General features: G+C 45.5%; 2 protein-coding genes across 7 annotated transcripts in view; one reads left to right on the plus strand and one right to left on the minus strand.

Annotated features, from left to right (window-relative positions):
* The window catches only part of LOC147685396 (uncharacterized), a 379,028-nt gene extending 369,979 nt beyond the window's left edge, over window positions 1-9,049 (minus strand). For 2 of the 6 annotated variants that reach the window (XM_086941315.1, XM_086941312.1), the window contains exon 1: window positions 8,753-9,046. In XM_086941315.1, coding sequence (XP_086797441.1) covers window positions 8,753-8,818 — 66 coding nt within the window. In that variant the 5' untranslated portion in view covers window positions 8,819-9,046. Of the gene's footprint in view, window positions 1-8,752 lie in introns of all 6 variants that reach the window. The other 4 variants (XM_086941313.1, XM_086941314.1, XM_086941316.1 and 1 more) reach the window with 4 other exon arrangements.
* The window catches only part of LOC147685397 (uncharacterized), a 128,095-nt gene extending 115,854 nt beyond the window's left edge, over window positions 1-12,241 (plus strand). Inside the window, exon 3 of the mRNA XM_086941311.1 lies at window positions 10,859-12,241. The gene's annotated coding sequence lies outside the window, so the exon portion shown is untranslated. The remainder of the gene's footprint in view (window positions 1-10,858) is intronic.
* Window positions 12,242-14,197: the final 1,956 nt, after the last annotated feature.

Here is a 14,197-nt window from a genome sequence, read left to right on the forward strand (position 1 = left end):
TGGGTAGTTTCCAAGACTGCGCTATGTCCCCCTTGGCCACCAGGGCTGTCAGTCCCACCAGAGTCTTATCACCCCGGGAATCCCCAAAGTCGGCCATTATACCCAGCAGTGCCACCTTTGGAGTCAGTTAGATTGAGGTATTCAGGATGGCTGAGTTGGATTGAGGTATTCAGGATGGCTGAGAGGGTAGCTGTAATTCTAGACCAATAACCATGTGAAAGAAATCTGCTGGTGATGACTGACAGCAGGCACATCTGGGGTCTGAAAGGACAACTGCATAACACAGTCATTGGTGAGTCTGGTGTAGATAGTGTAATTCTATCAAACATAGGGGGGCTGAATTTGATAGCACTCTAGGCGCCATGCATGCTTCCTGCCACTCAACCATCTCCAAGTGCCTGATCCACCCCTTCAATTTATGTCAAAGCAGTTCTAGTGTCTCTGGGGCGTTACATATAAGGGCACGATACAGTTGGAAATCATACCAGTTTCCCTATCAATAACCTAGCCTGACGGGGGCTGAATTCTGTAAGTTCTTGTGGACATTCACCATAACATCCTAGGGCATGGCGCATCTGTACGTATATATGGAATTGGGTATGAGGGAGAGAAAACTGGGTTTGGAGATCGTCAAAGGCGTACATGGTGGACCCCTGCCACACGTCAGCCAGTATAGTGATCCTTATTAGAACCCTCCAAACCGGCAACTGTGCCAATCAGTGGCCCCTCTAAAGGGAAGTCTGCCCAGTCAGGTGACAATCCCAGGCCGTGAAGCATAGAGCCACTTCCCACATCAATAATATCACTTTGGTTACTTCCGAAGCATGAGACGAAGTGGTCGGCCACATAAATAGTCCATCAACCCATCAAGGAACAGGCCGCTTAATTCCAGCTGGTACGCTTGGTTTTCCTAGCATCCTGTTAGCCAGTCATTTATCTATACTACTATCATAAAGAGAGAACACAAACCCTTTGGCAAGGTAAACTCGGGAACCACAGCGCAAATCCACACACCCAATACATTGTTGTAGTCCTCAGGGTGTGCAGATGGACCTAGGCTATAGAAAATAAAAAAAAACGTAAATTAAAAAATATAACTTAAAAAAAAAAGTAGTGCCCTGAAAGTAGCGCCGGCCGCGACGCTGACGGCTACGACGTAGCGCTGGCCGCAACGTACGTGATGACGAGGAAGAGCGGCGGTGAAGTGAGGAGCTCGGGGAGGAGCGGCGGCTCAGGTAGGGCTCTGGGACACGGGACCGGAGGGAGCCAGTGCGGGAGGTTGGCCCGTAACAACTGCGGTAAGGCTCAGGGTCGGTAAGGCTCAGGGTCTGGGGGCAGCATTTCAGGGACACGGGACGGGAGGGAGCCGGTGCGGGAGGTTGGCGCGGAACAACTGCGGTAAGGCTCAGGGTCTGGGGGCAGCATTTCAGGTTTGCGTGCACTCCCGCCCCGGACCCCGCCCGCCACGACATTGTCCGGGACACAGACAATGTCGTGGCGGGCGGGGGCCGGGTCGGGAGTGCACGCAAGCCTGAAATGCTGCCCCAAGCCCCCTTCTGCCCCAGGCAACGCTGGGGCGGGCTGCTAGTAATCAGTAAGTGGGATGCCCAGTAGTAGAGATGGATGTCGACAGCTCCAACTACTCCATCATTGTTGGAACTGGGGTAGCCTGGCCTAGGGCAAGACTAACAATTCAGAGGCACAGTGTAAAGGTTGCACACCACCCAAAAGTAAGACCACGCAATAGCACTCAAAAGAAAACACTACACCAAAAAAATGTGGGAAAATACGTACTGCTTTATAAAAATAATATTCTCTTTGTTCTCAAAATATAAATAGCTTAGAACATTTCAGGTCCCTTCTTAGATTACTAGCCAATTATCATTTAGATTCCAAATTACATCACAATTCAGCAAACAGTATTTCCAGTACTATATAGTTAGAAGTCTTCAAACTAGCAGTCCCTGCAAAGAAAAATGCTAACTCAAATCATCAATTTCACATCACTAGCACATTTACTTAGATTCTAACATTTACTTAGGTGTGGTTATGAAGTAGGACTCTAAACCTTTAATCACATCAAGGGCGCACACCCAATGAGAAGTGTAGAAATCACACAAGCTGTATGAAACCCTCTGTGTGCCGCATGAGGAGCTTACACTTCCCTCAACCCAAAAAGAGTACTACAACACCACGTTAGTAAACTCCTCCTTATAACCACTGTTGATTAGCTTTTTCACTCGACCCCCTCTGTAAAAGAAGCAGACATCATTTACCAATATTACTAGAATTATTGACTGGACCACTTTGCCCTGCCCCAATGACCAATAAGGCTTTCTGAGGCAATGCCCAAGTACTTTCCACTTAAGAGAGAAGATGATTTGGTTGTCTAACACCTTCTAACCACTAGATCCTGTGCATAGTAACATTCCCCAAGAGGGCACAGCACCTTACTTCTTTACCCCCACTCTCCTTACTGTCTCCGTGGTAGTTCTATCACAGTCCTCCGGCTTCTAGCTGTCAGCCGGCCTCTGGCGATCCTGCTACACTTCCCCAACCAGCTACTGGCCTGGTGCTGGCGTGGGGGGATAGATCAACTATCAGAGCGTGGGGGGCGCTTGTCAGGTTTCCTCAGCCCAGGCGCGCTTCCTTCTCACAGCGCTGGGCGAGGGGCCTCGAAAATGGACACAGCGATGCCCTTCTCGCTATCAGAACGTGGGGGGGGGGGCTGGTCAGGTTTCCTCAGCCCAGGCGCGCTTCCTTCTCACAGCGCTGGGCAAGGGGCTTCGAAAAGGGACAGAGCGATGCACTTCTCGCTGGCTCCGTGGGCGAGAGGCTGCTTCGCCTTCCGCCGGTTCGCTTCCTTCGGGACCACTTCGCCAGTCTCCCACTGGGCTTGCACGTCGTTTAGACGCTTCCCGCGATGTCACTCAGGGCCGCCGGAATACGGAGGCGGCTCGCCTCCGAGACACTCCTCTTCCCGCAGACACGCCTCCCGCAGGCCTCGCCTCCTCAATGCAGAGCTGAACAGCGCGGGCGCGAGGGATTAGTATTCCCGCCTGGCGCCGCGCTGTCTCCGCTCCTCTGCGCAGTCTCTCCCCTCACCTGGCTCCACCAGAACTACACTCCAGAGCGGCGCACTCGCTCCCCAGGCTGCTAAGGCTCCACAGACACGCGTCTTCTCCACAGTGCGTCAAGGGGACACCGGCCACAACCCGGGGCTCACAGCTCCTCTTCAATGCTGGTATGTGAAGTGCTGGCAAGGGGAAATTGGGGAAGTCCTCTAATAAGAGCGTCTTGACAGGGTTCACTGGGGCTCCAATTTAGAAGGGACTTTCTCCACAAGTCGATTGATTTCCTCCATAGAAGAAGATGGTTGGGAGGGATTGGTCAGGGGTTAAAGGGGGAACGTCTCCCTGTAGTGGCTGTCTGTCACAGGGACAAACTAACTGCTCCCAGTGCGTCCTCCTCCTCTCACCACTGCCTCACTCCTCCACTATCTGGTCAGCACAAAATGGCTTCCCCGCATTCCGCCTTATATAGGCTGCCCTTCAGTGGTCCAGAATGGACCAGAAGGTTCTAGAATGCCCTATGCTAGGCTATGGCCACGTTCTGGGTGTGACAGTTGGGGCAGTTGGTGGCCACCATTTTAGGTGGTGCCAACTTTCCTGTCAGAACAGGCCTCTGGGCCTGAGGTAAAAGATTATGAGGGGGGGAAAGAACACCTATCCCCCTGGTCAACACCTACAAAAAGTCAGTAGACACAAAAATTAATAAGGGTATGAGGGGCAAAAAGGGGACAAAATAAATAATAATGAGGAGGGACTACGCAAAAAATCCAGACAGGTCTAACAATCATAAACCGAGAGGTGCCATTTACCCTGGGCGATGCATGGAGGATGGCCATGTCAAAGAAAGGATAGAAACATCACCACCACCTTATTGAACCAAATATTAAGAATGCGGAGTGAGAAATGTAGTCAGATGTATAGGAATCAGGGCAGTATCATTATTTTAAATAATGCAACTCTACCCAAAAGATTAAGAGGGAGGTTTTGCCACATCGCCAGGTCGGTCCTAGTCCCCTTCAAGAGGAATGCCAGGTTCAGAGGCTGAGCGAGGTCAGGTAGAATCATGATGTGTACCCCTAAATATTTAAAGCTGAGGCGACGCATTGGGATGCCCACCCACCACTCATTCGATGCGCTGTCCTCACAATGGAATTGGAAGAGATTGCTCCTTGTTTGAGGCATCCTCAAAGAGACGGAGAAACTCAATAGTGCGTGGGCCCGAAACCGCTGGAACTGTAAGATATAGGAGGACATCATTTTCATATAATGCGAGTCTGTCTTCAAAAGCCCCAATCCACAAATGTGCCAAGGGCTCAATGACCAAAGTGAAGAAGAGTGGGGAGAGGGAACAGCCCTGTCGGGTAACATGTCTGATTGAAAACGCATGGGATAACAACCTGCTAATCATGACCTGGGCCGTCGGATGGAAACATAGAAGAGATATCAGCACCTGAAAATGGACCCCAAATCCCATCTGGCAAAGCACTGCTCCAAGATAATCCCAATTGAACATGTTGAAGGCTTTTTCAAAATCGAATAGTAATAATGTAAGGTCACATCCTCTTTGATTTCACCAACATGTGCTAGGGAGACGTGCAAACGCCGAGCTGATAACTGTCTGAAGACTGCTCGCTAGAATCTTAGCATACATTTTTATGTCCGAGTTAATCAAGGCGAAGGGACGGTTGGACCCGCAATACGTTGATGGTTGGTCAGTCTTAGAGAGGACGGCAATAGTCGCCAGATCTAGCTCTTGGGTCCCCTTCTTACGGCCTATAGGTAGGGCTGGAGCAAGTGAGGGGCTCAATGACCCAGGGTTTGAGGGGGAATCCGTTTGGGTCCGGGGTCTTCCTGGAATTCAAGTCACGGATGGCCGTTTGAATCTCATCTTCAGTGAATTGTTCCTCCAGGGCCTTTAACTGAACCCTTGTCAGGCAAGGGCGGTTTATTCCGGCATGGAACAGCTGAGGGCATTCAACAGGAGAAAGTGGCTGGCGGGCTTAGAGCTGCTCATAGTAAGCAGCAAACACTGCTGCAATTTCATCTGCTGTGGTACCTAAGTACCCCAATGTGTCTTTCACAGCAAGGATAAACTGTAAACCAATGTTTCTGGTCGCGAGTAGGTATAGAAGTACACTGTTCTTATTGCCATGTTTATATATGCACAGAGTGGTCACGTGCCAGGTGGCGCAGTGCTGCTCTATTATTATTTCGACCCCTTCATACATAGAACTTTGCGTTGAAGGGGGTTCCATAGGTGTTGCTGTGGGTGTTCCCAAGCAACACCCGTAGAACAAGACACCTCTCTGGATTTATGAGAAATCGTAAATCTGGAGATGTGTGTGAATGCTGCGCCATCCTAGAGTTGGTGTAGCAAGGCGCAACGAAGAGAATTGTTTTCATTTCTCCTCATTTTTTCATCTTTCAATGCATTTTGCATTCCTCAACATACATTGAAAGAGGAAAATACCTTTACTGATTCTTTTTATGCAGGAAGGTGTCCCTTCCTGCACAAAAACAATCTCCGCACGACAGACATCGTTGCACCATGGTGCAAGGGTGCCTGTGTCACCGCAGGCTTCAGTTTGTGCAGCAGTGCAGAGGGAAGCACAGAGTTGCAACATATTAATATACATATGTCACATCTCTGTGCTTCAGAAGTGTCACAGTGCAGTGCAGCTAAAGAGCTTGCAGTGTCACGCTGCAGTACTTCCTCATAAATCTTCACCTATAAATTCACCATACACTACTAATGCATTCTTTCAGTCAATCATGCTGTATACATATATTCAACCAAACTTTCAAACATTACCTTGCAATTATAGTTCTTTCTTTAACCAGATAAGGTTGTTCTGATAAGAACTTTTTTTTTCTTCTTTTTTCTTTTGTATTTTTTTTATTTTTTTGAACAATTTTGTATTTTTTGGGTGTTTTTTAAAAAAATGAACAAAAAAAAAGAACGGATAAAACAGAAAACTTTTGGAACTACTTATCATTCCAAAAACGAAAAAAAAATTATCAACGATGGTTGCGTTGCGTTGCACAAACTGCATCCACCGACTGCTCACCAAAGCAAATACGTTTCTTACACTTCACGCAGTGTTGCTCAAGAAAGGCGAATTCTGGCCTAATGTCCATTGCAGGTGTTCCTGAGGACGCTCCAGACGTACTTGCCAAAGCAGATGTCATTTTGTTTGATATTTTGTGAAAAACACAAAAAAAACAAGCAAAAAGGGTTCTTATAGGAAAAGAGATGTCTCTCTAAAGATGCTCCAACAAGAATGATTAAAATGGGTGGGGTCCTTCAATAGTTACAGTCGGAAATGTTATGAACCAATGAAATCTTTTTTTTAGGTCACATGGGATCCGCTCACTCTCAGCTCACGAAGCACGCACCCGACGTGACTTTCCGAAAATATATTTAAAAATAATATAAGTTTATTATAAGTACAAATATATTATTTTTATAAATATCTTAGATAATCTATTGCCCTAACATGTATATTAAAGACACATACATATCATTTCAGAACATTACATTTTTTTACGGGAGTTGCGCACCCAGCGCGCCCCAGTACATATATGACGTCACGCGGGACCCACCACCGCGCAAGCATCGTGTACCGTAATGCGCATGTGTCGCAAATGCGTGGGAGCAGGAGTCGCGGACTGGTCGCATACCAATCACGCACATCACGTAATATTAAATGTATATGATGTAACTGAAAAACACGCAGCCGTCGCACACCGTACGCGGATCCTTCACAACGTTTCTAAAAGGCCGTCTAGAATCCGCGCACCCACCGTGATGTGTACGCTTTGGGTGCGCGACTTGGAAAAAAATTCGGATTTTTTTTTTAAAGAAAATAATATGCGTATATTAAAAGAAAAAAATTAAACAATATTTCAGTTTGATTTAAAAAAAATACATTTATGCAATTTTCAGAAAAATATATCATGTTATTTAATGATTAAAATATTTATAAAGAAACAGTTAAAAATTTGCATTTTAAAAACCTTTGAAATTCACTGAATAAACCATAGGTTTCAGAGATGTTATAGTTAGAAATTAGCATTTAAAAAAGCTTTGAAATTCACTAAAAAAACATAGGTTTCAGAGACGTTATAGTTAGAAATGAGCATTTAACCCCTTCCATGCTGATGACGGCCCCCAGCATTCATGCACTACGGTGCTCGTGTGCTGATGACGGCTGGGGGCCGTCATAAACCCGCCCACTCGCGATTCTGCCACACAGGCGCAGAATCGCGGCCGCCTGGAAGGGGTTAAAAAACATTAGAAATTCACAGAAAAAAACTCGGTTTCAGGGGTTATAGTTAGCTGGACATTTCACACGTACAAAACCATAGAAATTCCTTTGTTATAGTTAGTTCTGCCAACTATAACTTGCGCGTCCGCAATGCACTGCTGATGATGTCACATATTACATCATTCATGACTGTCCGGTGAGGTCTGGGATGTCTGGTCACCCTTACTCTATGTCACTCCACTCTACAACACTTTACTCCAATCTATGACACTCTATGCAACTTCCTCTATGCCACTCCAAGCCACTTTATTCCACTCTATTCTATGACACACTACTTCATTCTGTTCCATTCCACTATTCCACTCTGTGCTACTCCATTCTATGGCACTTTATTCCACTCCAATCTATGCCACTCAGCTCTAGAACAAGCTATTCCACTTTACACCTTTCTGCTCCCTTACACTTCTCCACTCTATGCCACTCCACTTTACGTAAATCTACTCACCTCTACATCACTCTACAACACTCTACTCCACCCTACGCATCACCCTCTATGCCACTCCACTATGTTCTACACCACTCCCGACACTCTACTCCACTCAACTCCACTCTACACCCTTCCACTCTATGACAGTCAACTGCTCCATGACACTCCACAACACTACACCAATCCACTCTATGCCACTCAACTCTACTCTATGCCACTCCCACTCCATAACACTCCATAACACTCCACTCCACGCCACTCTCCCATATCCCCTTAACATTTAGCCATGCTGATCAGTAGACACGCTGGTGTACAACATGGCTGAAACATATTGGCATAGCCAATAGCTCTTGCATAGGCGAGTCCTATTGGTTTTGACAATGCTTGTTCTACATCAACAATTTCTGGAGAGCTAGAGACACACATAGGAAAGGAGGAAGAGAAAGACGGGAAAGCCCTCTCAATAGGATAAAGTAGGAACCTCCAACAGTGAGATAAAGGGGCTGGGAATGTCTGCTAGTGGAGTGAAAAGTCACAAATTAAGCTCGGACTATTCTGCTGTCACATCTTGACTCTCAATGTATACGGGAGTATTTTTTTTTTTACAATTCCAACACTGAGACCGGCACTTATTTGTAACCATCTGGCTGTAATGATGCATAAGTGACACCACAAAACAGTGATTTTGCTCACGTTTCCTCCGAACTTCTGTCCCTACGACCCGCTGAGTGCGTCTAGGTGATTCTATCTTATGAAGAGGTTTTTCCCAATACATAACCCTACAAACCACGGGGGCGAGGGAGTGAAAGTGTATGACGCAGCTGTGCTTCAATTCGTGCCCGCAGCCCTACGAGACATTTAGGAGAAGACCTCAAAATGGCCCTGGGGTCAAAAATGGTAAACATAATTCAACAGCGAACACTCACCAAAGTCTGCCGCCTTTTAGACAAGAAGCCCGAGAGGAGTTGGGCGGGCTCGCGGGCCCCCTCCATGACTCCCGACAGGCTGAGCTCCCCAGAACCTGTGGCACTGAAAGGTGGCTGGTGTGCGCGTGACTTCGGAAGAGCTTCGAAGAGCACGCGCTTCTCGCGGGTGGACCTTAGCCTCGCTCTGCCCCGGCAACTTTGGACTGACTACCGCCGCCCGGACTGCGAGCCACCGCCAGGAGGCTGTCATTCTCTGGCACAGCCTTCGTGTTTTTATGGCAACACCTCTGATACAGAGACACCGTGGGAAGGAAGGCCTGTAATAAGGGAACTCAGTGAGAGGAGGCGCCTGTTATGGAGATTGTGCACAGCGTGACGGTAACAATGTTGAATGTCAACCGACAACACATCACCCTTTTAAGGTAGATACAACAGGTAGTGTTAATGAATGAAGTATTAATAATTGTTCATTGCATAATAAAAGGGCCAGGCTGTGACAACGAGGACTTCGTACAGAATAAATTATTGTTTTCAATACAAAAAGTGTAGGATTTGAAGAAAAAAAACCACCCCAGGAACCCACAGATTGGAGGTCAAGATGTGGCATAAGAAAGGGGGTGGAGTCATAAGGGCCGGGGCATGAAAAGCAGAGTCTGACAATCAACCTATATTTTTATGGTTTTTAAAACCCTGCTGCTAAGAAACTGGCAACAGTAGCAAATGTGACGGCAAATATGGTCTACCTTACCTATTTGGACTCAAACAGTGGAATTTAAAAATATCTTACAGGGTTAGGACACCTGCTGCAGAGATCTTTGTGTGGCCAGCAATTTTCAGAGGATTATAATAGCAGTAAAATATCTCTGGCGGTTTAGGCACTTTTAGGAGAGTTATGCGTTTTGTCCAGTCCCAGTTTTGACTCAGAGTAATACAGAGAATTAATGTGCCAACACGTCGTGTAACATGCAGATCACAGATTCGTTTTTTATGTAGATAAGTAAGTGGGCTACTACTTTTAACGCCCAAGATTATTTTGTTACTTCCAGTTCACAAGTAGCAATCCTTCTGACAAAGCACAGTGATCTGTTTACCAGCATCAAGGAGCTACAAGCAAACTAAGTCATAGGTTTAGATCCTTATTGTGTTTTTTTCTCAATCTGTTATTCTAAGAATGACTCCTCTGGAAACGAATAAGGTCTTGTTAGTACAGACAACCCCAGTCACTGCGTTACATTTTATATTCTGAGTTTGTGCTTCACCAGACCGTTCACTCTTAACATATAATATCTATTAGCATGGACAGTATGTGATTCCTATACCTTATAGCCCTCATTGCCTTAAGTAATATTTTTATGTATATTGAGGTTGCTGCTACAATAGGAATTCAGACAAAGTGTGGGCACTGCAGAATTGTGTCCCAGTGTCAGGAAATGACTCCAGGACAAATTCAGCAGGTTTCTCTGGGTTGGCCAGAACCCTGATCGGGCCCCAAAATAGCTGCCGGATCTGGAACCTGACGCAATACCCCTCCTTTCCTGCACTGTATACGACTAGAGAAATTCATTAAAAATCATAGTACGGTTACAGCTGCTTTTTACTCCAGAATATGAAATACAGGGGATACATGACATTCTCAATAGGGGCAATATATTTAAACTCTACGCCAACATTCAAGGGCTACAACACCTAACCACAGTGGATTTACTTTCAGTTGAATTCTGTAAGCAAGAAAACAACACCACACTGGAACAAACACTTACAACAAGGCGAACAGAGGAGATTACACAGTTAATATTGTCCTCAAGGAAAATATTCGACACATGGGGCATAAGGCTCTCAAGACCGGCAAAACTACGCGATCCAGGGCGATTCAGGGAATCATTGGTGATGAAGGGCAAAACGAAATGCACCCCAGACAAAAAAGAGCAGGTTCAGTCAGTACTACGGAACGCAAGAGGGAACAGCCCACCACCGACAAAACATCTTTTGACCAACTTAGGAAAAGAAGTAAATACCAAAGATGATGTTGATTACTGGCGCTGGTTAACTGGAACACTGAACAAAGAGAAAGACAACTGACCCTGCCAAAAACCATCAAGGGATAAGAGCCAAGACATCTTTCATCTATTATCATGGAACATAGCCGGTGCCAGGAAATAGCTGGAAGATGGTTTGCCCTTCCACAATTGGGCATCATGTGACATCATCGCCCTCCGAGAAACATGGGCATTAGAGGTGCTACCAATCGATGGATACACGCACTTTAGTACTCCAGCAGAACAAAACAGCAAATATGGCCGCCCAAAAGGGGGGCTATCAGTCTACGTTGCGACGGACATTAACATTAGATCAGAGCAAATAGCCCCGCATGGGCCTAACATGCAATTAATAAAACTGTCTCTTCCCGGCCGAGCGACCCCTGTATTACTAGTGAACACCTATGTATCTCCTTATGTAAAAGAGAAACAAGTCCAGTTAAACCAGGTAGTAACTAGAATTAGTGATATTCAAAACAACAATCCCACCTGAGAAGTCCTCCTAACAGGTGACTTCAACTAAAATTTAATCCATACAACAGATGAGGACGAAAAACTAGCTGCAGACAATGAATTCTGGAATGTGACACCACAATACCAACTCAAAACAGAGCGTCATGATCCAGTTGGACAACAACTGGTAACAACCTTGAAATATCTTGGCCTACGGTTCCTTAATGGGAGAACTCCAGGCGACAATCGGCCACAGTATACTCATCTGGGAGGCTCGACCACATTAAGACTCGACTACACAGCAGTCTCACTTCCATTATTGCCCTTTGTTCAGCAATTTCAATTGAATTTACATCAAAAAGTGACCATTCATACCAGCATATCTACATCAATTTAAAGTTCACCAAACACTGTAACACTAAGATATTCGTAGAAAGTTCCTTCTCTACTAACCTGAAACGATTGAAATGGACAACGGCCAACATTGTAGATCTTCAGGTAAAAGTTCAGGGAATGAAAATAGGAAGTGAGACAACTATAGGTAACCAGATTCAAAAATGGGAGAGCTTCACGGAAGAGTCAACAACAATCATGTCCACTTCTCATAAAAAATACGGGCCCCAACTCACAATAGGTCACTTCTAAAAAGTCTGGTTAAACTCAAACTAGAAAGAAGGAAAAACGCAAGAGCATTAAAAAAGACAACTATGTCATCAAAAGACTGGGCCCAAAGACAGAATCTCAAGAAAAAATATAAAAAGGTAATGTGGGAATACAAAAGAACTCTGAAGGATGACTTCTGGGCAAAATTACTCTGCACGGCAAAGAATACCAACTCAAGTGCATTTTGGAGAATCATCAATGGACTAAACCATCCTGTAAACCCAACAACATCAACTGTCCAAGAAGCGGACTGGGTTGCACTGTTAATGAAGAGATTTTCGGATGTAATACCTCCAAAATATCTAGAGTGGGGTCAGAGAACGCAAGATCTGCCCAATGCATGCTCTGAACAACAAATTAACAAGAAGGCCTTACAAAGAATAAATAGCTCCATAACCTGTGGTCTGCACATAACTCCCTGCACAGATGTAGCATACCCGAATGAAGAATGCAGTGCAACTCAACCCCCAGATATGGGTCAACGGTCATCAATTTCCTATCAAGAAGATGCACAATCAATGGAGAGCAATGAGACAGCAGACACGCTCGGACACCCAGGTTTCTGTGAGGAAGACATAAGAAGAATATTTAGGAAGAGCCACGGCAGTGGGGCTCCAGGCCCGAACCGCATCCCCCCAATAGTTTTTAAATCTGACCCGGATTTCTGGAGTGGAAGATTAAAAAAACTATTTGATGAGTTAGAAAGGGAAAATTAAATTCCATCAAGCTGGCAAGGCTCAATAATTTCACCTCTCTTCAAAGGCGGTGACAGAACATCCCCAGCAAACTACAGACTGATCGCTCTCCTGGATGTAGATGCGAAGTATTATGCATCATTACTCCTTGAAAAACTGATCAGCTGGTCTGACAGCATAAAGAGAATCCCGCCAAATCAAAAAGGCTTCAGGAAAGGGAGCGGGACAATGACAAACATCTTATCACTCTCACTGCTAGACAACAAATATATACGAAGGGAACAGCAACTGCATCTCTGTTTCATTGACCTAAAGGCGGCCTTTGACAGCGTAGATCGAAATATCTTATGGTGGAAACTGCGCAGTTGGATTATTCCAGACAAACCACTCAGAGGAATCCTGCTCGTATATTCCAACACATGGATGGAAGTAAAATTGGGGGACGGGGCATGGCTATCAAGAAAAATTAAAACCAGCAAAGGGCTTAAGCAAGGCTGTGTTCTGGCCCCTCATCTCTTCAATCTTTTTATGGCAGACCTAGCGCCAAGTCTCAACAAGATTACATCCCATCCACCCAAATCAGGCACCTTACCTCTAACCCATTTATCCTACGCGGACGACGTCGTACTGATGAGTCTAACTAAGATTGGCCTTCAAAGGTCACTTGAGGGATTTGCCCAATTTATAACCAATAACCACCTGGAGATAAACACCACAAAAAGCAAAACAATGCTCATCACCAGACGACGGACAGCCCATCAACATACCCAATTGGAGGGAAAAAAGATAGAAGCACTGCCTAATTATAAGTACTTTAGCTTTTATTAACAAAAAAGCTCAAGGGGCCATCATACAAACCCCTACTGGCAACAATAAAAGCCAAGGTGCTCCCTACGCTGTCATACGGCAGCTTAGCCCTCTATGGGAAAGACTTGGACCTGCTGTACAAAGTGTAGATGGCCATCTATAAATCAACCTTCCAAATCAACCAGGGTGCTTCACCAGCGCAGACCAGATTAGAATTTGGAGTACTAAATGAAACACTGGGAAGGAAGTATGCCACTATCAAGCATTGGTATAGTTTGAAACAGAATACAGCAGCTTCAGAACTGCACAAGGCCTTGTGGGATGAAATAAAAACTGACGCAAAGTCCCCATATAACCTATTCCTAAACAAAGCTTTAACAGACACCTGCACAAGAAATCTTTGGGAAACTAATCTGCCCTGCCTTTAAGCAAGCCATAAATAAATCAGCAAAATTCCATTCACTTCTAGCTGACAAAACCACTTTCAGTGCAAGAAAACACGCCTGGATAGTTATATCCAAATATAAACCACTCACTCCAGCTCCATATTTAACAAATACATTTCCGGTCCACAGACAACAACAGCTAATGGTGCTACGCATGGGAAAATTTCCATCTACCATGGAACAGCCAACCTGGGTCCATGATGGGTCCAAAGACTGCAGACTATGTGGGAGCAGCAAGCAGAACTTCATCCATCTTGTCTGCATCTGCCGAATTTAGCCCATGCATGAGGCATTTTCCTAAAAAAAGCCATGAACGACAGAGGCATCAGAACGTGCAGATCGGCG

Source organism: Lissotriton vulgaris, chromosome 10 (assembly GCF_964263255.1).
Source record: "Lissotriton vulgaris chromosome 10, aLisVul1.2, whole genome shotgun sequence".
NCBI classification, from domain to species: domain Eukaryota; kingdom Metazoa; phylum Chordata; class Amphibia; order Caudata; family Salamandridae; genus Lissotriton; species Lissotriton vulgaris.